Source organism: Bufo gargarizans, chromosome 3 (assembly GCF_014858855.1).
Source record: "Bufo gargarizans isolate SCDJY-AF-19 chromosome 3, ASM1485885v1, whole genome shotgun sequence".
Taxonomy (NCBI): Eukaryota; Metazoa; Chordata; class Amphibia; order Anura; family Bufonidae; genus Bufo; species Bufo gargarizans.
In genome coordinates this window covers 509,691,453-509,718,773 of record NC_058082.1, presented here as the reverse complement: position 1 = coordinate 509,718,773, position 27,321 = coordinate 509,691,453, and the positions used below count along the sequence as shown (strand labels likewise).

General features: G+C 45.5%; 1 protein-coding gene across 1 annotated transcript in view; it reads right to left on the bottom strand.

The window, feature by feature from the left end:
• The window catches only part of TSPOAP1 (TSPO associated protein 1), a 196,261-nt gene that overhangs the window by 65,411 nt on the left and 103,529 nt on the right, over positions 1-27,321 (bottom strand). Inside the window, 4 exon segments of the mRNA XM_044285794.1 lie at positions 696-746; positions 8,807-8,911; positions 11,074-11,196; positions 11,274-11,363. Coding sequence (XP_044141729.1) covers positions 696-746; positions 8,807-8,911; positions 11,074-11,196; positions 11,274-11,363 — 369 coding nt within the window.

The following is a 27,321-nucleotide window of genomic DNA, read 5'->3' as shown; positions in this document are numbered from 1 at the left end:
GGCTAGTCTCAGAATAAGGCCTCATTCACAAATACGTGGATTTTCACGGACCACAGTCTGTGAAAACCCGTCCTGCTGGGTGTACGAAGTCATTGGTTGTTATGACGCCGTGCGCTTCGTGCCGCCACCTTACAGTAATACACTCATATGATCTGCACGAGTGCATCACCGTACAGCGGCGGCAGCACGAAGCGCAAGGCGTCATAGCAACCAATGCCGCCGTGCACTCAGCAGGACAGCAGGCTGGGAAAATCGACATATGTGTAAATGAGGCCTTAGTCATTAATATTTGATCGGTGGGAGACTGACAACCGACACCCCTGTCAATCAGAAGTTGCAGTCTCTGGTGCCTGCTGCAGCCTCCTCTCAGCATACCAAGCACAGCGCTGTACATACAAGGTATAGTAGCTATGCTTAGCATTGCAGCCCAGGCGCATTAATTTTAATGGGGCTCAGCTGCACATATGCCATGTGACCATTGAACTTTTACGTCACTGGGCTAGAAAAAGGGCCGCAGAGCTCACCGAAGCACCACAGCCTCTTCAAACAGCTGATCGTCGAGGGTGCTGGGAGTTGGAACCCCACTGATCAGATATTAATGACCTATCTTGAGGATCGGTCATCAATATCATAATGTCAGAAACCCCTTTAATATATATTTGATTTTTTTTTTTTTAACACAAGAGAGACACTACCTCCAGAAGCTGAACTGCTCCTTCATGTTCTTTTTTAGCTTCAACCTGGGCCTGGAGTAAGAAAATAAACCATATTATTTGAGTTACATGGCCTTAAATACATGTGCCACATATGCATAGAAAGCATCTCTCCTCTGCCAGTCACTCTCTGCGGCTTTGCAAGAATGCTGCGTTATAAAAAAAACAGAGACCCAAAAATGGCACCTGCTTCACAAAAACCGCTAGTAGCAAAAAAGCACTTGTGCTCAGCATTTAGTTTTTCCAATAGACTGGCTATTGCAATCTCTCGTCTCCGTGCAGATTCATGGTTTCTGAGCAGCAGATCGCTGTTTAGAGCACACGAACAAGCGTTTTTCTTGTTGATTGGGTGATTGGCGGCACATTTACATTGGTAGACTGTCAGGCCGATTATTGGCTCGTGTAAATGCACCTTTAAAAAATTATATTTTAGTCGAATCCGTTGACTGTTTAGAATGGATATAAAGTATATAAAGTATATATATATATATATATATATATACACACATATACATACACACATACACACACACATACACACACACATATATATACACATACAGGTCCTTCTAAAAAAATTAGCATATTGTGATAAAGTTCATTATTTTCTGTAATGTACTGATAAACATTAGACTTTCATATATTGTAGATTCATTACACACAACTGAAGTAGTTCAAGCCTTTTATTGTTTTAATATTGATGATTTTGGCATACAGCTCATGAAAACCCAAAATTCCTATCTAAAAAAATTAGAATATCATGAAAAGGTTCTCTAAGCGAGCTATTAACCTAATCATCTGAATCAACTAATTAACTCTAAACACCTGCAAAAGATTCCTGAGGCTTTTAAAAACTCCCAGCCTGGTTCATTACTCAAAACCGCAATCATGGGTAAGACTGCCGACCTGACTGCTGTCTAGAAGGCCATAATTGACACCCTCAAGAAAGAGGGTAAGACACAAAGAAATTTCTGAACGAATAGGCTGTTCCCAGAGTGCTGTATCAAGGCACCTCAGTGGGAAGGAAAAAGTGTGGCAGAAAACGCTGCACAACGAGAAGAGGTGACCGGACCCTGAGGAAGATTGTGGAGAAGGACCGATTCCAGACCTTGGGGGACCTGCGGAAGCAGTGGACTGAGTCTGGAGTAGAAACATCCAGAGCCACCGTGTACAGGCGTGTGCAGGAAATGGGCTACAGGTGCCGCATTCCCCAGAAACAGCGCCTGACCTGGGCTACAGAGAAGCAGCACTGGCCTGTTGCTCAGTGGTTCAAAGTATTTTTTTCGGATGAAAACGAGATTTTTGTGAACTCACCTTGTAAAATCTCTTTCTCGCTTTATTCATTGGGGGACACAGGACCATGGGTATAGCTTGCTGCTGCCACTAGGAGGCGACACTAGGCTGAAAGCTGTTTGCTCCTCCCCTGCAGGCTATACCCCCTCCAGCCTGGAGAGAGCATATCAGTTTGTGCTTCAGCAGTAGGAGAAAACATACCGAAACAAAACAAAACAGGAAGACCACAGTCCAACAAAACAACCGAACCTGACCTCAGTCCCAACCGGCAACTTGGACCACTGGTCTCAGTAGAAACCAACAATGGGCGGGTGCTGTGTCCCCCAATGAATAAAGCGAGAAAGATTTTACAAGGTGAGTTCACAAAAATCTCGTTTTCTCGCTCATATCATTGGGGGACACAGGACCATGGGACGTCCTAAAGCAGTGGGAAAACCGCTGACTCCACCTCCACAGTCGAGCCACTACACTGCGGCCTGTAAGATCCTACGGCCAAGAGCAGCATCCGCCGATGCGAACGAATGCACTTTGTAAAACTTGGTGAAGGTGTGCAACGAAGACCAGGTCGCTGCCTTACACAGTTGAGACGCCGAAGCGCGGTGAAAGTGTGCCCAAGAAGCCCCGACCGCCCTGGTAGAGTGAGCCGTGATACCAGGCGGAGGAACCCTGCCTTTGGAGTGGTAGGCCTCGTGAATGGCCAATCTAATCCACCGAGCAATCGCCACCTTGGATGCCTCCAAACCCTTCCGAGGACCCTCCGGAACTAGGAACAGAGAGTCCGCTCGCCTAAAGGAGGCTACCGCGGCCAGGTAGATCCGTAAGGCCCGCACCACATCCAGACGATGAAGCGCCACTTCCCTAGGATGGGAAGGTTTAGGGCAAAGCGAAGGGAGGACAATGTCCTCATTGACATGGAACGCCGACACCACCTTCGGCAGAAACGACGGCACCATCCGGAGCACCACCTTATCCTGATGGAACACCAAGAAGGGCTCCTTGCACGACAGTGCCGCCAGTTCCGACACCCGACGTATGGACGTAATGGCAACTAGGAATGCGACCTTCCATGACAACATGCGGAGGGAGACTTCTCGCAGGGGTTCAAACGGCTCGGACTGAAGTGCCACCAGCACCAAATTCAGGTCCCAGGAATGCAACGGTGGCCGATATGGAACCGCGGTGTGCGCAACACCCTGCATGAAGGTCTTGACGGGCCCCAGCACCGCCAGTGTACGCTGGAAAAATATGGAAAGGGCCGAAACCTGCCCTTTCAACGAACTTAGGGCCAGACCCAGCTCCAAACCCGCCTGAAGAAAGGCCAACACCGTAGGGAGGGAAAACCTCCTAGAGGGGAGGTCCCTGTCCTCACAGAATTTCAAGAACGACTTCCATGTAGGATAGTAGATCCTCGCGGAGGAGGGCTTCCGAGCCCTAATCATCGTGCGAACGACCGCATCCGAGAAACCCCTTTTCTTCAGCAGGAAGGTTTCAATAGCCACGCCGTCAAACGCAGCGTATGTAAACCCTGGTGGAAGACTGGGCCCTGTGAGAGTAGGTCGGGCCTGAGTGGAAGAGGCCACGGCGCGTCCCCCAGGAGCAGAACGAGCTCCGAGTACCAAGCTCGGCGCGGCCAGTCTGGGGCAATCAGGAGCGTTTGAACACCCTCCATCCTGATTCTGCGAAGAATCCGCGGTAGGAGCGGCAGCGGCGGGAATACGTACAGAAAACTGAAGTCGTCCCACGGTGCCACGAGTGCGTCTACGTCGTAGGCCATCGGATCCCTTGCGCGAGACAGGAAGCACGGGAGTTTGTGGTTCAACCGAGATGCCATTAGGTCCACTTCCGGGCGACCCCACCGGAGACAAAGGTCCTCGAACACCTCCGGGTGGAGAGCCCACTCCCCCGAGTCCACCGTCGTTCGGCTGAGGAAATCCGCCATCCAATTGTCCACGCCCGGGATGAAGATCGCCGAGACCACCGGGACATGGGCTTCCGCCCACTGCAGAATCCTCGCGGCCTCATCCATCACCGGTCCGCTGCGCGTCCCCCCCTGGTGATTGACTGTAGGCAACCGCTGTGGCGTTGTCCGACTGTATCCTGACCGGACGGCCCTGCAAATCGGTGGTCCAATGGCAAAGGGAGAGGTAGATGGCCCGGAGCTCCAGGATATTGATAGGGTAGCTTTGGACTCCGACAGAGACCAGACACCTTGGGCTTGTCCGAGTACCGAAGACCCCTCCCCAACCGCGGAGGCTGGCGTCGGTCGTAATCACCGTCCATGACACCGGCAGGAACGACTTCCCTGACGACAGGTGGTCCGGAACCATCCACCAGGCGAGAGCCTCGCGAACGGGCTGAGACAGCGAGATCCTGAGGTCCAGTGAATCCCGGGACTTGTCCCAGGATGACAGGATGAGCCGCTGAAACTCCCTGGTGTGGAACTGGGCGAACGGTACCGCCTCGAATGAGGCCACCATCAGCCCCAGAACTCGCATGCAGTTGCGAATCGATACCTCGCGACGCCGGGTGAGCAGAACCACTGCATTCTGAATGCCTGATCTCTTGTCCAGAGGGAGACGCACCACGGCAGCCTCGGAATCCAAGGTCATACCCAGGAACCTGATCCGAGTGGTCGGAGACAGGCATGACTTCCTGCGGTTGAGAATCCAACCGAAGCGAGTGAGCGTGCTCATCGTAATCCGAAGGCTGTCTGCGCACTGCGACGCTGACGGGGCTTTGACTAAGATATCGTCCAGGTATGGGAGAAGGGTAATGCCTCTGGACCGCAGAATCCCCAGGAGGGGTGCCAGAACCTTCGTGAACACCCGCGGGCCGTCGCCAGACCGAATGGCAGAGCGACGAACTGGAAGTGATCCGACTGGATGGCAAATCGGAGGAAACGTTGGTGCGTGGTAGCGATAGGTATGTGGAGATACGCATCTTGCTCGTCCAAAGACGCCATGTGCTCCCCCTGCACCAATGAGGCCACAACGGAGCGAAGAGATTCCATTCTGAACTTCTGAACCCGTAGATAGCGGTTCAGGAGTTTGAGGTCCAGCACCGGTCTCACATCGCCCTCCTTCTTGGGGACCACAAACAGGTTGGAATAAAAACCTGTGAAACGCTCTTCTGGAGGTACCGGAGAAATCACCCCCCGCAGAAGTAAGGACTGGACGGCGTTCAAGAAAGCCGCGGCCCGGACGGGATCCCTGGGAGGCTGGGAAAGGAAGAAACGGTTGGGGGGGAAGGGACCTGAATTCTATTTTGTAGCCCGAAGAAACCACCTCGAGCGTCCATGCGTCCGGAATGTGGGCGTGCCAAATGTCCTGGAACAGGAGAAGAGTGGGGACAAACCTTCATGCGGAAGGCTGCTTACTTGGCGCAGTGCGAGGTTGCTGGGCACGCGGACGCCAAGCCTGCTGGGGCTTAAAGGACGGGCCCTTCCGCCGATCCTGGTTGGGTGGTCCCGCCGCGGAGGTGGGAACTGAACGGGTGCCCGAGAAACGGCGAAAGGACTGGAAGCGTGAAGACGCAGATCTGGACTGAAAAGGCCGCTTCGCTTTGGGTTGGGGCAGATGGGTGCTTTTGCCACCCGTAGCTTCTGAGATTATGACATCCAGTTTCGGCCCAAAAAGCCGAGCCCCAGAAAACGGAAGCTTTAAGAGAGAGCGTTTAGAGGAAGAATCAGCCTTCCAGGCCTTGAGCCATAACTCCCTGCGGACAGAAGTGGTGAGAGCTGAGGCACGGGCAACCATCGACCCAGCATCCAGTGCCGCTTCACAGATATATTTCCCCGCATGGGAAATTTGGAGCGCAGACAACTCGAGCTCAGCAGGCGGGAGGTTGGACAAAATGTCCTGGCTTAACCGGAGGGACCACTCCGAAACCGCCTTGGCTACCCAGGCGGATGCGAAAATCGGACGCAGTGCCGAACCGCTCGCCGTAAAGATTGACTTGGAGAGCGACTCTACGCGACGGTCCACTGGATCCTGGAGTGAAGAACCATCCGCTACCGAAATGGTCGTAGATTTCGCCAGGCGAGCCACCGGCGGATCCACCTTCGGCGGGGAGGACCATAGTTCCACGGTCTCGCGTGGAAAGGGGTAGAGAAGGTCCATACGTTTTGGGATAACAAAACGCAAACCCGGCTGGTCCCAAGCCTTGTTAACCACAATAGAAAAATCTTCGTGCAACGGGAACGCCTTGGGGGTCTGTTTCGCACGCAGAAACGACACCCCTTGTTGGCTAGTGGAGGGAAGATCCTCCTGAACCCGGAAGGTGTCCCTTATCGCCGAAATCAGGCTATCCACCATGGAAGCAATCTGAGAAGAGTGCTCCAGATCCATATCCGCATCCGAATCCTCAAGCTCACCCTCTGACAGTGCGTCGCCTAACAGGGAGGATGCCTGTGACTGGGATCCAGGAGCAGGGGGGGGATGCTGAGGCGTCAGAGGAGGAACGGTTGCCTGCTCTGGGGGCGCTTACCAGGAGGTCTGCCTTTGGTTTGCGTGCAATGCGGTTGCGCGGATTGCACCGGTGGCGATTTCTCCACTAAACGACCCAACAGTGAAAGGGTGGAATGGGAGATCTCAGAGAGGTCCTCCACTGCCCGTGACAGAGACCTTGCCCAGTCTGGTTCCCCCTGAACAGGGCGATCTAAGGCTTCTGCGGGCTGCAGTGTTCTAGGGGGATTGCTCTGCGCAGGCTTCTGACAAGCCGAGCACAGTGATAGTGACTGGCCCCGAGGGAATTTAGCTGAACACACGGAACAGGCATAGTAAGTGGTCCTACAGGTAGTCTGAGGTGGGTCAGTGGCCGGGTCAGACATGGTCAGAACTTTCCTGCTGGATGGGGTATCTATCGCCTACCAGAAAAACTGAGAGGGATCCCAGGTCCTGTGTCCTACCCACGCTGCGCTGGAAGGAACAGGAAGATGTAGCAGGGCGGGAGAATAAAACACGCCCCCTCAAGCCCGGGAACGGCAGTCTGAATGAAGAGGGAAAACCGCGGCCCGCCCCCCTCCGTGCACGTGACCGCAGCTGCGGCCAGTGCGCCTAATGCTCCTCCCCAAAATGTCCGATCGTGGAGGCCCCCTTCCTGATCATCGCGTATGATGTGCCTGAATGCCAACTGCAACCGCACCGAAAAATGTGCGCGGCACAGCGGCGAGGTAAGCGGCGGAATTGGGAGCGGACGGCAGGAGGCGCTGGACCGCCCGATGTGGCAGAGGCCGACAAGCCTAAGTTGCGCAAATAAAGCCGCGCGGTGGAGGGGACGGAGTTGGGAGGTCGCCCTGGGAGGCTGGTCGGCTTACTGCAAAAGTCCGTTGTAAGCACTCCTCCCGTGAACGATGAGAGGGGGGGGGGGACTGGATAGAGGGGAGCGCTGAGGGCGAAGATCCACTCACCTGTCTTCATCTGTGATCTTCACCCTCAGTTTAATCGCCAGCAGGGTCACCCTTAAACCGCTGGCACCAGGCGACAGGGATCCGGGCAGAGGAGGGCTGAAGGGAGGATGACCCTGTAGCTGGGGGGGAAGCAGGGGAGCGAGGCTGCCCTGGTCCACATTACCTTCTTGGGGGGGGGGCAAGGCGGTGAACGAGGTACACCGGCCAGCCTCCCGGGGATGCAGGGACGCAAGCGACCCTGGACCCCCATCCGGAATCTGAAAAAATAAAAATAAAAAAATAAAAAATTGCAATGCCACCCTGCACAGCAGGGAGGTCTGCCTCCGACGACACTAAGCTAAAAACTGATATGCTCTCTCCAGGTTGGAGGGGGTATAGCCTGCAGGGGAGGAGCAAACAGCTTTCAGCCTAGTGTCGCCTCCTAGTGGCAGCAGCAAGCTATACCCATGGTCCTGTGTCCCCCAATGATATGAGCGAGAAAGCAAATTTTGCATGTCATTCGGAAATCAAGGTGCCAGAGTCTGGAGGAAGACTGGGGAGAGGGAAATGCCAAAATGCCTGAAGTCCAGTGTCAAGTCTCCACAGTCAGTGATGGTCTGTGGTGCCATGTCAGCTGCTGGTGTTGGTCCACTGTGTTTTATCAAGGGCAGGGTCAATGCAGCTAGCTATCAGAAGATTTTGGAGCACTTCATGCTTCCATCTGCTAAAAAGCTTTATGGAGATGAAGATTTCATTTTTCAGCACGACCTGGCACCCGCTCACAGTGCCAAAACCACTGGTAAATGGTTTACTGACCATGGTATTACTGTGCTCAATTGGCATGCCAACTCTCCTGACCTGAACCCCATAGAGAATCTGTGGGATATTGGGAAGAGAAAGTTGAGAGACGCAAGACCCAACACTCTGGATGAGCTTAAGGCCGCTATCGAAGCATCCTGGGCCTCCATAACACCTCAGCAGTGCCACAGGCTGATTGCCTCCATGCCACGCCGCATTGAAGCAGTCATTTCTGCAAAAGGATTCCCGACCAAGTATTGAGTGCATAACTGAACATAATTATTTGAAGGTTGACTTTTTTGGTATTAAAAACACTTTTCTTTTATTGGTCGGATGAAATATGCTAATTTTTCGAGATAGGAATTTTGGGTTTTCATGAGCTGTATGTCAAAATCATCAATATTAAAACAATAAAAGGCTTGAACTACTTCAGTTGGTGTGTAATGAATCTAAAATATATGAAAGTCTAATGTTTATCAGTACATTACAGAAAATAATGAACTTTATCACAATATGCTAAGGACCTGTATATTGAAATTGCATAGAATGATGCAAGTGAACTTATGGTATACAATTTCACACTTTTGAAGAGTTAATAAAAATGAAAGTAACCCACCTGCTGAAGACGCTTTACTTCCTCCTGCCTTTTCTGCAGAGCTAGTAATGCATCTTCATGATCTTTCTCCAGCTGTTGCCTTCTCTCCACCACATCTCGCATGTGCTAGAAGAACAAGCAAAGCTAACAAATCAGTGACCCCCCTGCAGTGAACACATGACGAGATTCCCCATTGATCAAAGTCTTCCCAATCACCCCAGTCTCCCCATGACAACTACTTAATGTGTATGGTCGGCATACTCTGTTTTTAGGGTCCATTCACACGTCCGTGGTGTACTGCGGTTCCGCAATACACCTGGCCGGCACCCCCCATAGAACTGCGGACAACAATAGGACATGCTCTATTTTTTTGCGGAGCTGTGGCCCAGAAGTTCGGGGCTGAGCTCCAGAAATGCGGACGCGCAGAGCACATAGTGTGCTCTCCGCATCTCTTCTGTCCCCATAGAGAATAAATGGGTCCGCACCCGTTCCAGATATTGTGGAACGGATGCAGACCCAATTGCGGACGTGTGAATTCCTCTTTTTCCCCCCTCAGTATATATAGTTCAATCATCGTGATGATGTTCTACTATCCATTCTATATGCAGTATTCGATCCTCATATTTCTTCTTTTATCGTACATCCCCTTTCCAAATCATTACTATAAATGATGGCGTATTAATATATTATAAATTAGTTTTGGGAACTTGAATGCCTTGCATTAATCTTGACATTGATTATAAAGTAGATTGGATGCAATATATGATTGATAACGTACGCCATCTTCATCTAAATCATTATCCAACATCTGGACCAAAAATACCTGAATATTTGTGTATGAGAAATTATAGTAAAAGATCATGCTTGAAATAGAGATAAATAGGACAGGCCTGGATATATGTCAGGAGCCAAGTAGAGAATGTTTCTAGTCCAACTTGGTGATAGTCATGCAAATGAAAGACTCCTTTAAAAGATGCAACAGATGCCAAAGATGGACACCTTTATCATATATCTGGCTCCATAACCTCAAGAGATAAATTAAAGGGTTTATGTTATGACTGATGTAAAAAATAAAAATAAGACATCATATAGTACATCTCTTTCTAACAAAGCTAGAACCATCACTATGCCTCCCATGGATCCAGAGACCTCCTCATTCATTGATAAAATTGCTCTGCTAGATCAATTTGAGGTTGCCAGAGCTCAGGGAGTGTGTCCTCTCTGGGGACATGTTCTTTCTGCTGCAGCTCTCTCCCTGTAACTGCCACAACTTCTAACTGAAGATCTGGCTGGTAAGTGCTGAAACTTAGCGTGTGACACCGCCTCAGTGAGGTGGACAAGAAATAAGGAAAAGAAACAGCGGGTGGCGCTATACAAATACATTTTGTTGAATCGTTCAGTGGCTATCCAAAATTTTAAATATATGCAATTACAAAAGTATTTTGATTCAGATTCTGGTTTGAAAAAAGAAGAATACTTTTTGTGGTGCAACCTCTTTAAGTTGCTCTCCAGTAATTACTCTTATACTGTGGTAGATTTTATATGGTTATTGTAATTACTCATTGGAAATAGGGTTGTCAGTCACAATACCAACATTTTGATACTATAAAAAAAGTATTGCGATACTCGATACTATTTGATACCACGCGAAAAAAAAAAATGCCCAAAAAGCTACGTGCATTCCGCATTTTATGGAACATCCGGACCATAATCAAACAGTCCGATCCTATTTTTGGGGGGGACAAGACGACTAAAAAGTGCCAAATCACACAGTTTTTTAAATTTATTTTTCTGTTACGGAGTTCACCGCCTAGGGAGCTTGGACTTTTCGGATGTGCCGATGTGAAATATGTTTGTTTATTTATTATTTATATTTTTTATATGTAAAATTGGGAAATGGGGTGATTTATACTTAATATTTTTTTTTTTTTTTACTTTAACCTGAGGGATTAACTGCCGCTGATCCCAGCTCCCTGTCATAGAGGCAGAGTGCCGGCTATGTTATTTTGCCTTCGGCACCCGCCACCTTTATCTGTTTTAATGGGCGAGTTATCTGCATTGGTGGCGCAGTGGCCACAGCCCTCCTCCCCTCTCTCCTGTTATTAGTGGCAGTGGCGCGGAAGTGACTGCTTCCTTCTCCCCTGTGCTGCTAAGGGAACATGGAGCACGCTCAGAGCAGTGCGTGCCATATTCTGCGATACTAGGATCGGTAAAAGGCAAAAAGTATCGATAATTCAATACCCAGTGCAACCCTAACTGGAAATATTAACTGCAATGTCAATACAAACCTTCAGCACTTGCTCTAAGTTCTCCAGCTTGCTTTGCAATCTATGAATCTCCTCAAGAGCAGAATCCCGTTGCTCAGTCACCTCAACTAGATGTCTTTTCAAGTCAGCATTTTCAGACTCAACCTACGGAAGACAACTAACGTTCAAACATCCAGTAACAAAGAGATCATCTGCATAACTTTTCAAGAAATTGTGCTGACCTTGGCCGCCCTCTTTACTCTGATGCAGAGCCTCGAGTTTTCTTCCACAAGACATGCATTCTCTGTTTGCACCTCCTGAAGCTTGACTTCCTGTTTCCAAATAAGAAAAAACAAAAATAGATTAAATTAGGCAACGTGGAGGACTAATGGCAAAATTTCTTATTGTAGCTTGCTGTGTGTTCATTCGGAGTTTAGAAGTTCAGTCCTAAAGGCGCATTTAGATGCTGCGAGGATCGGCCGATTGCCAAGAAGGAAGTGTTCCTTCACGACAATCAGCTGCTTGTTAGTGGGGGTGAAGAGCGGCATTTACATGCAGATTGAGGATGAGCTACGGCAGACCATTGTTCCTGGGCAGCAGAATGCTGTGTAGACACCACGATCTGCTGCCCAGGAATGATGATGGAGGTGTCCACACCTCAGATCATTTCACTCAATGAACAAATGTTTTGCTTGTTGATTGGGTGATCTGCAGCACCTTTAGACAGGCAGATTATCAGGAACGAGTGTTTGTAGAAGCATTCCTACCCAAACATTGGGCCATGTAAATCCAGCTTAACAGTTGTCTCTCAATGCCCACTACTATAGGGAGGGCTGTCAATCAATGAATAGAACGGCCCTCTGGACTCCTGAGTTCCAGAACAAGTGGAGGTTTAAAAGAATACAATACAAGTTTTACTGAATCTTGTCCCATAAAACTATACATATATCCGGCTACTCAGCTCCTCCTGCTCTACACCAAGATGTCTGAGGATTGCACTGAATTGCATGGTGACAGTTTCCTTTAATGTTATCACTGGTTTAGTCAATATACAGTTTCAAATAATGTAGGACATTGGGATAACATCACAATCTTTATCAGACCGTCTCTACCTGTTCTGGTAATAAAACCGCTCCGCAGACACACCTTACTGTAATTAAATATTTACTTTCATGTCTAGATTTATTACTAGGTTGACAGCGGTGAATTACATACATCTGAGAAAAAGGAATAAAAATCTGGCTGCTGCACAACGGAAAAGGAGAAAATCTGTCACGCTCATAAGAACATCAGCCATATATTAAAGTGTTTATCTGTAAAATAGAAGAAGACTGAGTATATATTTCAAATAATTAAGAAAAAAAAAAGATCAAAGTCATGGACTCGTTCACTACTTTTAGTATCATTTGGGAGAAGTACATCTGTTAGGATTAAAGTGTAATGAGCATATATCGCCATTTCCTGAGTTACAATGCTTTTAAAAAAAATATATATCCTTATTAAGAAATCAGCTAAATGAGATTTAAAGGGGTTATCCAGAAATTTTATATTAATGGCCTATCCTCAGGTCATCAATATCTGATCAGTGGGGGTCTGACTGCGGGGATCCCCACCAATCAGTTGTTTGAAGAGTCTACTGCACTCAAGGAAGCTTCGGTGAGTGCTGCAGTCTCTTCACTCGACTGCACTTTGTATTGCAGTTCAGCCCCATTCACTTGAATGGGACTTCGCCACGTGGCTGATGCAAGGTGACGTCACTGGCCTAGGAAGAGGCCTAAACATTCACTGTGTGATTGGCGGGGTCGGACACCTGCCGATCTGATATTGATTACCTATTCCGAGGATAGGTCATCAATATTACATTTCTTAGGCCCAAGTAATACAATAAAGTAATTTCTTGCATGTTATGAATCAATTATCATAAAATCAGTGACAAGAAATATATAAGAGGAGCAGCACAATGGTCCAGTTTGCCTCTTTTTTTCCAAAATATGAGACGAACAAGGACAGTTTGACATTTATTCTGCCACTATCATGTCTTCCTGACCTTAAGGCCTAGTTCACACGAACGTATGGCTTTTATTGTTTATTTGCGGTCCGTTTTTCACGGATCCGTTGTTCAGTTTATTAGTTCCGTTGCGTTTCCGTTTCCTTTCCGTTTTTCTGTTCCGTTTTTCCGTATGCCATGTACAGTATACAGTAATTACATAGAAAAATTGGGCTGGGCATAACATTTTCAATAGATGGTTCAGAAAAAAAAGGAACAGAAAACATACAGATGCATTTCCGTATGTGTTCGTTTTTTTTTTGCGGACCCATTGACTTGCGGGCAATAATAGGACATGTTCTATCTTTCAAAGGAACGGAAAAACGGAAATACGGAAACGGAATGCATACGGAGTACATTCCGTTTTTTTTGCGGAACCATTGAAATGAATGGTTCCGTATACGGAACACAAAAAGCGGCCCGTACACTCGCAAAAAAAACGTTTGTGTGAACTAGGCCTAAGACTGTTCCTAAGCATAGGCCATCAGTTTTAAAGTCCTGGATAAACCCTTTAATTCCTCTGCCAATGAACCATTAGGGGTGGGGGGAAAAAAATCATCAGAATATAACATGCATAGGAACATAGTTTGTGACATCTGTCCATCCAGTTCGGCCTGTTATCCTGCAAGTTGATCCAGAGGAAGGCAAAAAAACTCCATGAAGTAGAAGCCAATTTTCCTCATTTTAGGGGATGAAAATTATTTCCCAACTCCAAATCAGGAAATCAGAATACCTCCCTGGATCAACGACCCCTCTCCAGCAATCTAGTAACCATAACCATTACTCAGTAGGAATTCTCTCCCCCTCTTGGTCCTCTTCAACTACAGTCCTCTCCTCCCAAAAATGCCCAATATAAATTGTGGACCTCAGCACATCTAAAGAACTCTCCATTCCTGGATTCTGTACCTAATCCAACCCAAATAGTACCTTACAAAGATGGACTGTCCAGGTAACCCAACATAAAGGGGTTCAATCCGAATTTGGCCTCATGCACACAGCCATTGTTTGGGTCGCCATTTTTGCGGCTCGGATGCGGACCCATTCACTTCAATAGGGCCGCAAAAGATGTGGACAGCACTATAGAACATGTCCTATTCTTGTCCGTTTTGCGGACAAGAATAGGCATTTCTACAATGGGCCGCCCGTTCCGTTAAGTGCAGAATGTACATGGGCGGCTTCCGTTTTTTGCGGATCTGCAGTTTGCGGACCGCAAAAAATGGAACGGTCGTGTGCATGAGGCCTTAAGAAAATGAAAACACCCAAATACTAACCATATTGTGCATTTGGGAGCTTAAGAGGCAAGGAGGAAAAGGAGAAGGAAGGTTCTCAGGCTTTCAACTAAGATCATGGGCGTAAATAGGGATTCATAAATAATCTCCAGATATACGATGCGGGATGGTGGTATCTCAAAAGATTTCCCAAAAAGCAAGAGCTCGCACACACACCAAGGCAACATGCATGAAGCCAGACAGTTCATCAATTGCTGCCGTGCAGGCCTCGTGATACATTAGACCAGGGATCAGCAATCACTGGCAATCCAGCTGTTCAGAAGCTCCCAGAATGCTCCATTCACTTCCATAGGCGTTAGAACAGTCAAGCATGTTTTCATGCTGGGAGTTGTAGTTTCACAGCAGCTGGAGTGCCGAAGGCTACTGATCCCTGCATTAGACGCATCCACCGGCAGGCTGTGCGCCAGAAAACAGGCACAAATTAATAAATGTATCCGGCCTTATGGTCCTGCCAAGGGGCGTTTACAAAGTCGTTTTTTTTTTTTGTTTTTTTTAACGCCATGAAAGAGGCACAGGGAGCTAATAAATCCCCCCAATCACAACACAGCTTTCATTTCTTATACTGCTCTTGAAAAATGAAAGCTGAATTGTGGTTGGCTGCTACAAGCAACAACAAACACTGTGTATTATGCATCATATAATGTATGTATTCTAATAGAGCCTGTTTAGTACATTTCTATACAGTCTCTTACTTCATCCTAAAGAGGCATTTAATGAAATACAATTTCATATACTCATGTGTGCTGAATGCCTGGAACAGGATCTGAAGCAATGTCTGCAGAGTTGCTTATATGATCTATCCCGCTCTATATCACTTTCTAAAAAAGCTCAGTGACAACTAATATGGCCGCAGGATTGTCACCTTGCCTTTTCACGATCAATACATTCCCCGTTTGTGTCTTTATGAAGAAACATGAAATACTACAGTCTTCGCACAGTCCACTGAGCCTCATAACAGGCTGACATTTTCTTTTTTGCAAAGATTATTTCTCAACAGTCATCTCATCATCACAGGTAGGATTACAATACCATGCAACACCCACATACAGATAACACAGGATCCACTATTCACAATACCTAATGGACAATGGTCTCCTTCTCCCCCTCCCTGCACAATGACCTCTGCACAGGTACGAGTATATGGTCTTAGTATCAGGGTGATGGGAGGTATTTGAAAGGGGTTGTCTCTGATGAGACATCCCTTTGAGGTGGAAATGCTTTCTAATCATTAGGAGAGGGAGCATTTGTTTCTGCATATGACTGATTATTATAACCAAACTCCGGTAGCTGCTGATGGTGATCCTCATTTCAGGAGAAGCTTACTTCTCAACTGAATATTTTTTGTTGCTGACCCTGTATTCAATTCAAAAGTTATTCACATGGCAGAAAAGTAATCCTACATCTTAGGGCGGTTTCACATCAGCATTACGTATTCAGTTATTGTTTTCAGTTTTAACGGAAAATAATTTGTAAGACGGAATTCAAAACGGAAACCTTTAGAGGCATTACGTTTTGCTCCGTCATAATAGAGGTCTACGGGCAAGCAGAAGGGATCTGTCTGGTTTCCGTTATTCAGGACTGAAAGGAAAATCCTATCGGCAGGACTTTGTTTTCTGTCCTGTACTTATAGGCCATCTGCACGTGGGTCTGCAAGTGTTTATGGATGTGTAGATATATACGGTATGCTAATTATGAATCATATGTACATGTACTAATAATCAGGTGCTGGATGTGAGTTAGTCCAGTGGATGGAATATTGTTGGGACCTCGATATATATATATATATATATATATATATATATATGCATGCCCTATAACAGTGAACTCTACAGCCTCTCGCCCCTTTAACTGTGACTTCCACAGTACCCTGCTCCCTTAACAGTGACCTCCACAGTACATTGCCCCCTTAACAATGACCTCCACAGAGCCCGTCCCTTTAACAGTGATCTACACAGCGGCCGCCCCTTTATTTGTGACCTCCACAGTACCCCGTCTCGTTAATAGTGTTTTCCAAAATAACCTGTTCCTTAACAGTGACCTCCACAGAGCTCCGTTCCCTTAAAGTGTGTCCTTCACAACACCCTGCCCCCTTAACGGAGACCTCCACAGTTCCATGCCCTCTTAACAGAGACCTCCCCAGCACCTGTCTTTTTAAGAGTGACTGCCACAGTACCCTGCTCCCTTAACAGCAACCTCTATAGTACCCCGCTGTCTTAAAAGTTACCCCAACAGCGGCTGCCCCTTTAATAGTGACCTCCACAGTACCCTGGCCCCTTAATAGTAACCACCACAGTGACCTCCACAGCAGCCACACCTTTATTAGCAACCTCCACAGTACCTCATCTCCTTAACAGTGATTTCCACAATAACCCGCCTCCTTAACAGTGACCTCTATAGCACTCTTCCCCTTACCACTGACCTCCTTAGCGGACCGTCCCCTTACTGTGACCTCCACAGCAGCCTGCCCCCTTAACTGACCTCCACAGCACTCCACTCCCTTAAAGAGGACCTTTCACCTGGAAAAACATTATGAACTAAGTATACCGACATATACAGCGGGGCCCAGGGATCTCACTGCACTTACTATTATCCCTGGGCGCCGCTCCGTTCTCCCATTGTGCCCTATGGTATGTTCGGGGATTTGGTTATAGTAGGAGGAGTCTGCCCTTGTTCTACTGGGCGTCTCCTCCTCCTAGGCTGTAGCGCTGGCCAATCACAGCGCAGAGCTCACAGCCTGGGAGAAAAAAAACTCTCAGGCTGTGAGCTCTCATTCGTTTGGTCGCCTAAACTCATTTTTATATACAGGTCCTTCTAAAAAAATTAGCATATTGTGATAAAGTTCATTATTTTCTGTAATGTACTGATAAACATTAGACTTTCATATATGTTAGATTCATTACACACAACTGAAGTAGTTCAAGCCTTTTATTGTATTAATATTGATGATTTTGGCATACAGCTCATGAAAACCCCAAATTCCTATCTAAAAAAATTAGCATATCATGAAAAGGTTCTCTAAACGAGCTATTAACCTAATCATCTGAATCAACTAATTAACTCTAAACACCTGCAAAAGATTCCTGAGGCTTTTAAAAACTCCCAGCCTGGTTCATTACTCAAAACCGCAATCATGGGTAAGACTGCCGACCTGACTGCTGTCCAGAAGGCCATCATTGACACCCTCAAGCAAGAGGGTAAGACACAAAGAAATTTCTGAACGAATAGGCTGTTCCCAGAGTGCTGTATCAAGGCACCTCAGTGGGAAGGAAAAAGTGTGGCAGAAAACGCTGCACAACGAGAAGAGGTGACCGGACCCTGAGGAAGATTGTGGAGAAGGACCGATTCCAGACCTTGGGGGACCTGCGGAAGCAGTGGACTGAGTCTGCAGTAGAAACATCCAGAGCCACCGTGTACAGGCGTGTGCAGGAAATGGGCTACAGGTGCCGCATTCCCCAGGTCAAGCCACTTTTGAACCAGAAACAGCGGCAGAAGCGCCTGACCTGGGCTACAGCAGCACTGGACTGTTGCATGTCATTCGGAAATCAAGGTGCCAGAGTCTGGAGGAAGACTGGGGAGAGGGAAATGCCAAAATGCCTGAAGTCCAGTGTCAAGTACCCACAGTCAGTGATGGTCTGGGGTGCCATGTCAGCTGCTGGTGTTGGTCCACTGTGTTTTATCAAGGGTAGGGTCAATGCAGCTAGCTATCAGGAGATTTTGGAGCACTTCATGCTTCCATCTGCTGAAAAGCTTTATGGAGATGAAGATTTCATTTTTCAGCACGACCTGGCACCCGCTCACAGTGCCAAAACCACTGGTAACTGGTTTACTGACCATGGTATTACTGTGCTCAATTGGCCTGCCAACTCTCCTGACCTGAACCCCATAGAGAATCTGTGGGATATTGGGAAGAGAAAGTTGAGACGCAAGACCCAACACTCTGGATGAGCTTAAGAGCTTAAGGCCGCTATCGAAGCATCCTGGGCCTCCATAACACCTCAGCAGTGCCACAGGCTGATTGCCTCCATGCCACGCCGCATTGAAGCAGTCATTTCTGCAAAAGGATTCCCGACCAAGTATTGAGTGCATAACTGAACATAATTATTTGAAGGTTGACTTTTTTTTGTATTAAAAACACTTTTCTTTTATTGGTCGGATGAAATATGCAAATTTTTTTAGATAGGAAATTTGGGTTTTCATGAGCTGTATGCCAAAATCATCAATATTAAAACAATAAAAGGCTTGAACTACTTCAGTTGGTGTGTAATGAATCTAAAATATATGAAAGTCTAATGTTTATCAGTACATTACAGAAAATAATGAACTTTATCACAATATGCAAATTTTTTTAGAAGGACCTGTCTACATAAGAGACTAGCAGAAGGACCCGGCTTCCCACTGGTATATTTAATCTATTTCATTTAATGTTTGTGTGTGTCGTTAAAAGTTATCGACAGTATGCACTATAACAGTGACATCTATAGCACTCCTCCCCTTAACACTGACCCCCCCCCCCACCTTAAAATGGGACCTCCACAACAGCCCATCCCCTTAACTTTGACGTTCACAGCAGCCCGCGCCCTTAACACTGTGTTTCACAGCACCCCACTTCCTTGACAGTGACCTCCTCAGGGGCCCGCCCCCTTAACACGGACCTCCAAGTTTTAAAAAAATTGATTTCGGATCCGAAGCTCGATTCGCTAAACACTAATCGTCGCTATCAGATTGGTGGAGGTGTGACTCAGCACCCCACTGGTCAGCATTTTGGGGGGGGGGGGGGGTGTCTGCGGTCATACAAGCTCTGTGTTCACTTTAATGTTTACATGAATGATATCCACTTGTAGTGGAAGTGCAGTGTTTCACTTGAATGGGAGAAAGACCTGAAATTACACTGCACTGCCACTACAGCATTTCCGGAGCGCGGCCCCGATCTTCCAGTCCGCGGCTCCCGAAAAAAATAGAACATGTTCTACTCTTGTCTGCAATTGCGGACAAGAATAGGCAGTTCTATGGGGGTGCCAGTCGGGTGTATTGCGGCAACAGTCTAGGCACATAAGAAAAGAGACGGAATATGGAGATAGGTATAAATCTCAAGTTTCCAAAAGGCAAAAATTCCCTTTATCAGTGCGCATATATAAATTAAAAAAACAAAAAACTTCTTTCTGCTACATACATGCACAGCGCAATAATGGCGCATGCTCATGAGCCTGTACTATCAGCTGCTGCTGCTTTAACATACAACTGACACACACTGCTGGAGCGAGATCCAGTTCTGTCATAAGTTCTGATTAGGAGGGTAATGTAAAAATTGTACTCAAGTTTTGCTATGTGTAGAACCCCCCAAAAATAAATAAATATATAAATTAGGTTGGGTAAATGCATATATAAACACACAAGAAACTATATCCACATCCATTTCTCTCTCCATTGACATAGAAGAAATGCAGGCATCGTTAGGTGACAAATCTTAAAAGAATGGACTGGAAAAATGAAACAGAATTGTACACTGAAGAGGGTATGATATCAAAAATTGCATACATTTCTATTAGGCCTTGTTTACACCATGCAGACTTGGAGCGGCTTTTGCATGCGAGTTGATAAACTGAATTTAAAAAAAAAGTATGTATAGGCCATTCCTCCGTAATCAGTGGCGTAACTAGAAATTACTGGGCCCCACAGCATATTGTAGATTATAAATATATATATTTATATTAGATTGTTTTTTCACCCTAACCAAAAAGCTGCATTTCTGTCCTAAAAGTGACAGTCACGCTATTCCCCATGGGAATAGAGTGAGAGCTTTTCAGGGATACGGTCACTGAAGGACAGGTTCCAGACAAGGTCACCCCTATCGGAGCAGGTGCTCTGTGTTTGCGACGCAAGATTTGCAGGATAATTACTACCCCTTTAGACTTGGAAAGAAAGAATCAGCAACACACGCCCAGAGGTGGCAAGAATATTTTTTTTCCTTATCACCAATTTATGGTTAATCGTTTGAGCCTCATTTATTTTATTTTTGGAACTAGTAAAAGTTATGTTTTAAATTACTCCATATCCTCAATGGTTCGGTATGTTGTATGGTTTTGAGGAGATTTTGCTGTTGTAATACTTACCAGCTTGTGTGATAACATGAAGACTAAGGAGCAGCATAACGCTGGCAGTGGCGGATTTGCATTAAAAAAAAATATATATCAACTCTGGCACAAAAAAAACAAACACCAACACTTGTCCCCCTCCCCCAAGATATAGTGTAAAAATAAATGCCTACAACCTCAATCTCTGGCTTTATGTTAGGAGCAATTTGGATAGGAGAGCGTCAGGGGTGGATTGACCATAGACCTTACACAGAAATTTCCTGGTGGACCGATGCCCAGAGGGCCAGCCAGTGAAAGTGTTTGGGGATGCATTTTGTGCTTCTGGCAGTATTTTGTGATGGACTGTGGTATTTGGCTCTGTTGGGTGGTATAATGTGCCACAATATAGTATTGCTGGTCCTGCCTTCCATCAATTTGGACCCATTTACAAAACGGGGACACTTTTCTTATTTTTTCCAGGGCCACTTTAAGTTCCCAGTCTGCCTCTGGAGAGCGGAGATGAGACAGGTAACAATTTCACCCCCAGTGCCATCTGCAAAACCCAGATACCTTCATGGTGCCTTCATTTACTAAATGGAAGAGGCAGAGGGGCAGATAATGGCAGCAGGGTTGGTCACCTAGTGATATGGTAGTGTGTGATGTGTCATTGTATAACTAAGAGATTCTGCCATTTATAAAGTATATAATACTGAGGACCAATCAGATTCAAGCATATGTGATGACATCACAGAAGCTAGTGACATCACCAAGTTCTGAGCCTAGGAAAACCACTGGCTGACTTTACCTTGGCCAAATTAACTGTGAATACACAGAGAGACAGATTGGCTTTTGCTGAGCAAATCTTTTCTTTGCATCATGGAGATCCAGGGTTTGGCATTCTTGCCCATCTTCTTGTCCATATGGATGCTATTAGGTCTCTGTTCCACGACCACCATTACTGTCATCTTAGGCCATTCAAAATATCCATACATCAGGTAAGAGGGGACGGGGGCCAGATTCCTGACTGTGTAGTATAATTATTAGCATTACTGCGGTATCATTCCTGGGAGGGTATTATTACATTAGAATTACTATTAGTGGATTATTAATAAGATCCATCTTATTGTTCATGTGGGAAATATCGCAATGACTATAAGTCTATAGAACATCAATGTGTCCACTATAAATGTCATAATAATAATAATGGTGGTGATGATAGTAATAATTATTCATTTCTTAACGAGTTTTACCCAGTTCCTCTGCTTCTCTGCAGGGACCATATCACTGGGTGTACTGGGGAAGTAATAGATATATGGCAGGGCAGGTAAAAGTGCATAAATTCTCCTCTGCTCTTGATGAGACATTTCCGACTCATGTCCTAGTAACTTCCAATATTTTGCTTTATTTCACAGTAACACGGGAGAAGAGTTCCCCGAATCGGTGGTCTTCACAGTCGTCTTCATGGTTATATCCATTGTAGGTAAGTGGATGCAGCTTCCTATAGGGAGACTACATGATTAAGATCTATGATCACTATCCAGCACTGAGCGGTGGCCATCACTAGAGACTGTAATCATCATCGACTCCTGAAGGTTATTGCAAGTGTTTATAGAAATGACCTATGGAAATCTCTGACTGATAACATGTATTGTCTATTTCAGGAGCTGGCATCGCTTCCGTCAAATACAGGTTCATGATCATTCATTCTGAGCCATCAGAGAAGCGACATATCATCGGCCAGAGAATCCTCTATGCCATGGGATGGCTGGCATGTATTGGGACAGCCTTGACCGGCGCATTTTCGGTTAGTCAGATTTTATATAAAGTACACAGAGGAATCAGAACAATTACATGTAGAGGGGTCAATGCTTGGGTCCGGTGTTATACTGGGTTGGGGCCCCATTTAGTGTTTGTTCCATAGAAAACATAGGGGCGGAAATTCTATTTGAAAATGTGCATTTTGCACGAAAAAACTGGTGTCCATGTGTAGCATCACATTTGCCAAGTGTTTTACATACTTTGCTAAGCTTTTTATGCCTTGTCCGATAAGGAGGCGTGTCGCCAAAAGGAAAGGGGTGTGGCCTAAATGCATCTTCATGTGCAAAACACACCAAAATCTTGACAATTTTTTTAAGCAAAACTATAAAGTATAAGACACATTTCTGTCCTGAATCTGGGTCCATACACCAGAATAGTAAATTTGTCTAATAACAAGACTGTAATAAGTATTCTTAGTGTAAATTGTGACACTATTAGTAAATCTCCCCCACAGTGTCTGATGCTCAGTGGCATAGTGCCAAATGAAGCATACATTACCATGATACCCCCTGGTAACTATCCTTAGCTATTACTGCCCCTGTGTGATTGCACTCCACCTGCGGAATCTGCTCTTCTGCATTCTAAGATCTCCATAACGAGCTCATTGTGACAGTTATATCTCTCTCTACATTCTAGCTGAAGACCAATCCCCTCGTCCACAGGATCAGCGCAGGAGTGGCATTTTTCAGTTTTGCCATATACAACCTGTGTCAATCTATATGCCTGTACAAGAGATCCCTCAGCAGTCGTTGCATGTGCCACATTAGACTGGCATCAACCTTGGTGACCATTGTGGCACTGCTAATCTGTATCCTTTTATAGCCGACTGGTACAATTATTTGTGTAGATATATTTGCATTTTAAGTTATTAAGAAATACAAGTAACATTTTAATAACATTTTGGTTGGTCCTAAGCGGGATTTTTTTTGTGTTTTGGCCTTAGTATATCTATATTGATTTCCCTAAGACCTTCCAAGTGGATAACAATATACGTCTTAATGTTGTGTGCTGGATACACTGGTGATTATCTGCTTCCAGTGACTTCATTACAGCATAGATGAGACATGACAGTATAAAAAACACAATATTAATAGACTTCTGTTACTTCTCCTTAACATCTCCTTCCAGTTGCTGTAGGTTTGGGCAGCTTCTTCCTTCTATGTACCACTGATAACTGTAAAGAGGTGAGTTTATGTCTCTATTTGCCATCTTAAGTAACCACATGGGTCCTATGTAATAGTGATATAGAAACTCTTGGTGGATATGTGATCCTCCCACCCAACTCCATACCAGAACCACTGGTGAGTACTGATGGGCACTAATATCTTCTATTCCATCCCTCTCCCTTCTGCAGATCTTCTCTCTAACAGGCCTGGTGGGTGAGTGGACGGGTTTCTTCGGCTTGACAGTTTACCCTGTCATGAATTATACAGATTTCCAGGTGAGTAGATTATACATGAAGGTCTCATGCACCCAGTAAGCTGTTTAATGATAATATATTGAAGAAAGCCATTTCATGATAAATTTCCCTTTTCTTTTATTCTCAGTGTTTGTCATTAGAGTTGTCCCGAGAAGGCATCTCCATCGTTCTGAGGAAAAAGACCCAGGACCCTGAAAACCCCCAATAAAATCTAAGGTTAAGAACCAGGGGCGGAGTGCCAGGAAGACAACTAAAACCATCTGGACATTGCTGGATTTAATACCGAACATGGCATTTACCGGACTTTCCGCAGTTAGATATATATTTTATCTGCTGCATCAAGAGACAGATTCCAGGCTTGGTCTCTGTTCTCACCACTGGACATGGCATTTACCGGACTTTCCGCAGTTAGATATATATTATATCTGCTGCATCAAGAGTCAGATTCCAGGCTTGGTCTCTGTTCTCGCTACTGGATATGACACTTACCGGACTTTCCGCAGTCAGATGTATATTTAATCTGCTGCATCAAGAGACAGATTCCGGGCTCTGTCTCTGTTCTCAATTCTGGACATGGCATTTACCTGATTGTCCAGAGCTACTTCACATAAAATGTTGACTTTTTACCCCTTTGCCCAGGGGAGGGGCAGTCCTTCAGCCATGGCTCCCTAGAGGTTTCCTCCACTGGGGGTTTTTCCTCTCCTGAGTGTTGAAGGACGACTCTTTGTGAGTTAGGGGTTTTCCATCAACAGGGCTATTTCAAAATGTCTGCCCTTTTAATAAATAAAAGTCACCAGATGAGGTAGCAAACAATGTGTCCGTGTCTCTTTATCATTCATTGTAGGCAACTTATTATAACTAATATTAGATAATAGTGGATGGGAAATTTCTTGGTGGTGACCAGACTATCTCTGGAAGTGACATGAAGAGCGTGGTAATGGCAAGGATAGATTTTTCTATATAAGTAAACAGCGTGTAAGCAGTGGTTGTCATTTTATAGGCATTATAAATGACATCTTTTTGGAAAAATTATAAAGAGATATCAAAAATACCCAGATTTTACACTTCTGATCTGTCAGAAGAACTGAAAAATTAAAAACACAACAGATTCTGTCTTTGGAGCATCCATAAGGCCTCTATCACACGGTCAGTATTTTGCATCAGGATTTGCTCATGATTTGGAAGCTAAAAGCAGGAGTGGGTACAAAACACAGAAGACATGACTTGTGATTGGAATATTTGCATCTCTGTTTTGGACCCACTCCAGTTTTCTTTTGGCCTTAGCAATACTGATCAATTACTGACCAAATGCTGGAAAAATAAAACAGTGACGTCAACACAAACTTACTGCTGACACCCTCTCCACTCTGTCATGGGGGCCATATTTGTATCAGCGTATAACAGGACTGGTTCTCTAGCAATCTATATGGAATCAGCAGACGGTGTAAAAAGATAGGGCTCTTTCACCCTATAGTAGAATCTTGGGCCACTGTAGGTTAAGTCCTTGACATGTAAGGCTGATTCTACGTGTGAACTGATTCTAAGAGTGATGCCTGTCAACTGCCTGTCATACGAATGCACAATAATTGTTTCACTACCACAGCGGACTAGCTATGAATGTTTCTGCAATGCACAGTGATGTACACCCATACACACGCACCCTGCAGCCGGCAAATAGCTGCAAATAGCGCTTAATCACTAATTAATTTAAATTGAATTTGTTGGAAAAATTGGGCGAAGCGTCAGAATCAAACTTTTGAAAACTTCACTCATCTCTAGTAAAAACATATACATGGATAATTTAATATGACCTATTCTAAGGGAGCATTCACACGACCGTATCCATTTTGCAGACCTCAAATTGTAGATCCACAAAACATGAATACCAGCCTTGTGCATTCCGCATTTGTGGATCAGCACGTCTTGCCCTTTGTTAGAAATGCTTATTCCTGATTGCTAAACGGATAAGAATAGGACATGCTCTATTTTTATTTTATTTTCTTGCAGTGCCTACTGTAATGAATGGGTCCCCATCTGATCCGCAAAAAATGCTGATCCGACGTGGACTGAAAATACGGTCGTGTGAATGCTCTTTCAGTGTTTCAATGGAGCCTCATGGTTACTTTGGCTGTTTGCAATATCTCTTTTGTTAAGCTTTACTTTTGGCATAGTTTTGCTCTGTGACAGCATATGTGCTTTATTCTTGCACATATACTTTGTGCCGCATTTTTTGTATTGGCACACATAAGAGGATATTTTTGTACTGTAATGGGATTGTGCTACAAAAAGGCCATGTGACCAATGGATATGATATCAAAAGATGAGGACCAGGCTGAGATTCTGGAAGCAAGACTGCTGCAGATCACATATTGATGACTTTAAAGATATTCATTTTGGTGCTGTATTTCTGTAGTGAGCTTGGTTCTGGCACTGTTTTTGACTCATAGGCTTAATTCTGGTGCTGCATTTATGTAGTGAACTTGGTTATGGTGTAGTATTTGTGTTATGAGCTTTGTTCTAGTGCTGTATCTACATTCTGTGCTTAGTTTCAGCGTTGTAATTATGTAGTTCTAGCACTGCATTTGTGTGCTAAATATGCATCTGATGCTATACTTTGATCTGATACTATCTATCCACATCACATTGTCGGGTCCTCTGTCACAGATTCTGTCAAAAAGACCAGACTAAAAAGTCCTGCATGCTGGATTTTTTTTGTGTCTGGTAAAGAAGCAGCATCCTGAGCAGAACCTGTTATAGTTAATGGCGCCTGCTTTTGCTTTAATATTTGTGCTCAATTTAGCACTTCCGATATATTTGTCCTTCTGCTCCAGTGAAAGCAGAAGACCAGAGTGTGATAACGCTCTTGTGAACCCAACCTAACAGCAATAGTGCTGTGCCCTCTGTATATCTTTTACCCTTCTCTCAGTGCTTAGTTAACGCCCGACCGTAATAGTCTTCGATTTACAATGGTTTTGCCTTAAAACAGCACATACAAATAGAACTACATCAAAACTGCACCATGTAAACAAAATCCTAATCTGACATCCAATGGTCCAAAATTCTGAGGGTACGAACACACAGTGTGGTCACTTTGCGGTTGGGACGTGCTGCCTTCTAGTACCATGCAGCCGTATGAGCCACAGAGGGCTCTAATTAAACTAATCAGGACTGCACTGTTTAGTCAGTCTGCACTGTTAATGGCTGCACGGCACCCACAATACCGCACATCCATTAACAATGCAGATTGACTAAACAGTGCGGTCCTATTTAGCTTAGTTAAAGTCCGCTGCAGCTCGTACAGGTGTTCCGTACTTGACTGCATTGTGACTGTGTCATAACAACAACACAACCGCACCGTGAGGTTATACCATTAAATTCTTCAATGTTGAAAAGTTTTTCCGACATTTTAATACTGATGACCTATTATCCAGATAGGTCATCAGTATCTGATCGGTGGGGGTCTGACACCAGGGACCCCCGCCGGTCAGCTGTTTGAGAAGGCACAGGTGCTCCTGTGAGAGCCGCGGCCGTGCTTGGTATTGTGCTCAGCCCCATTCACTTGAATGGGAGCTCAGCTGAGGCCATACAACTAATGAACGTATCATCACTGGCCTAGGAAAAGCAGAGAGAAGGCTGCAGCGCTCC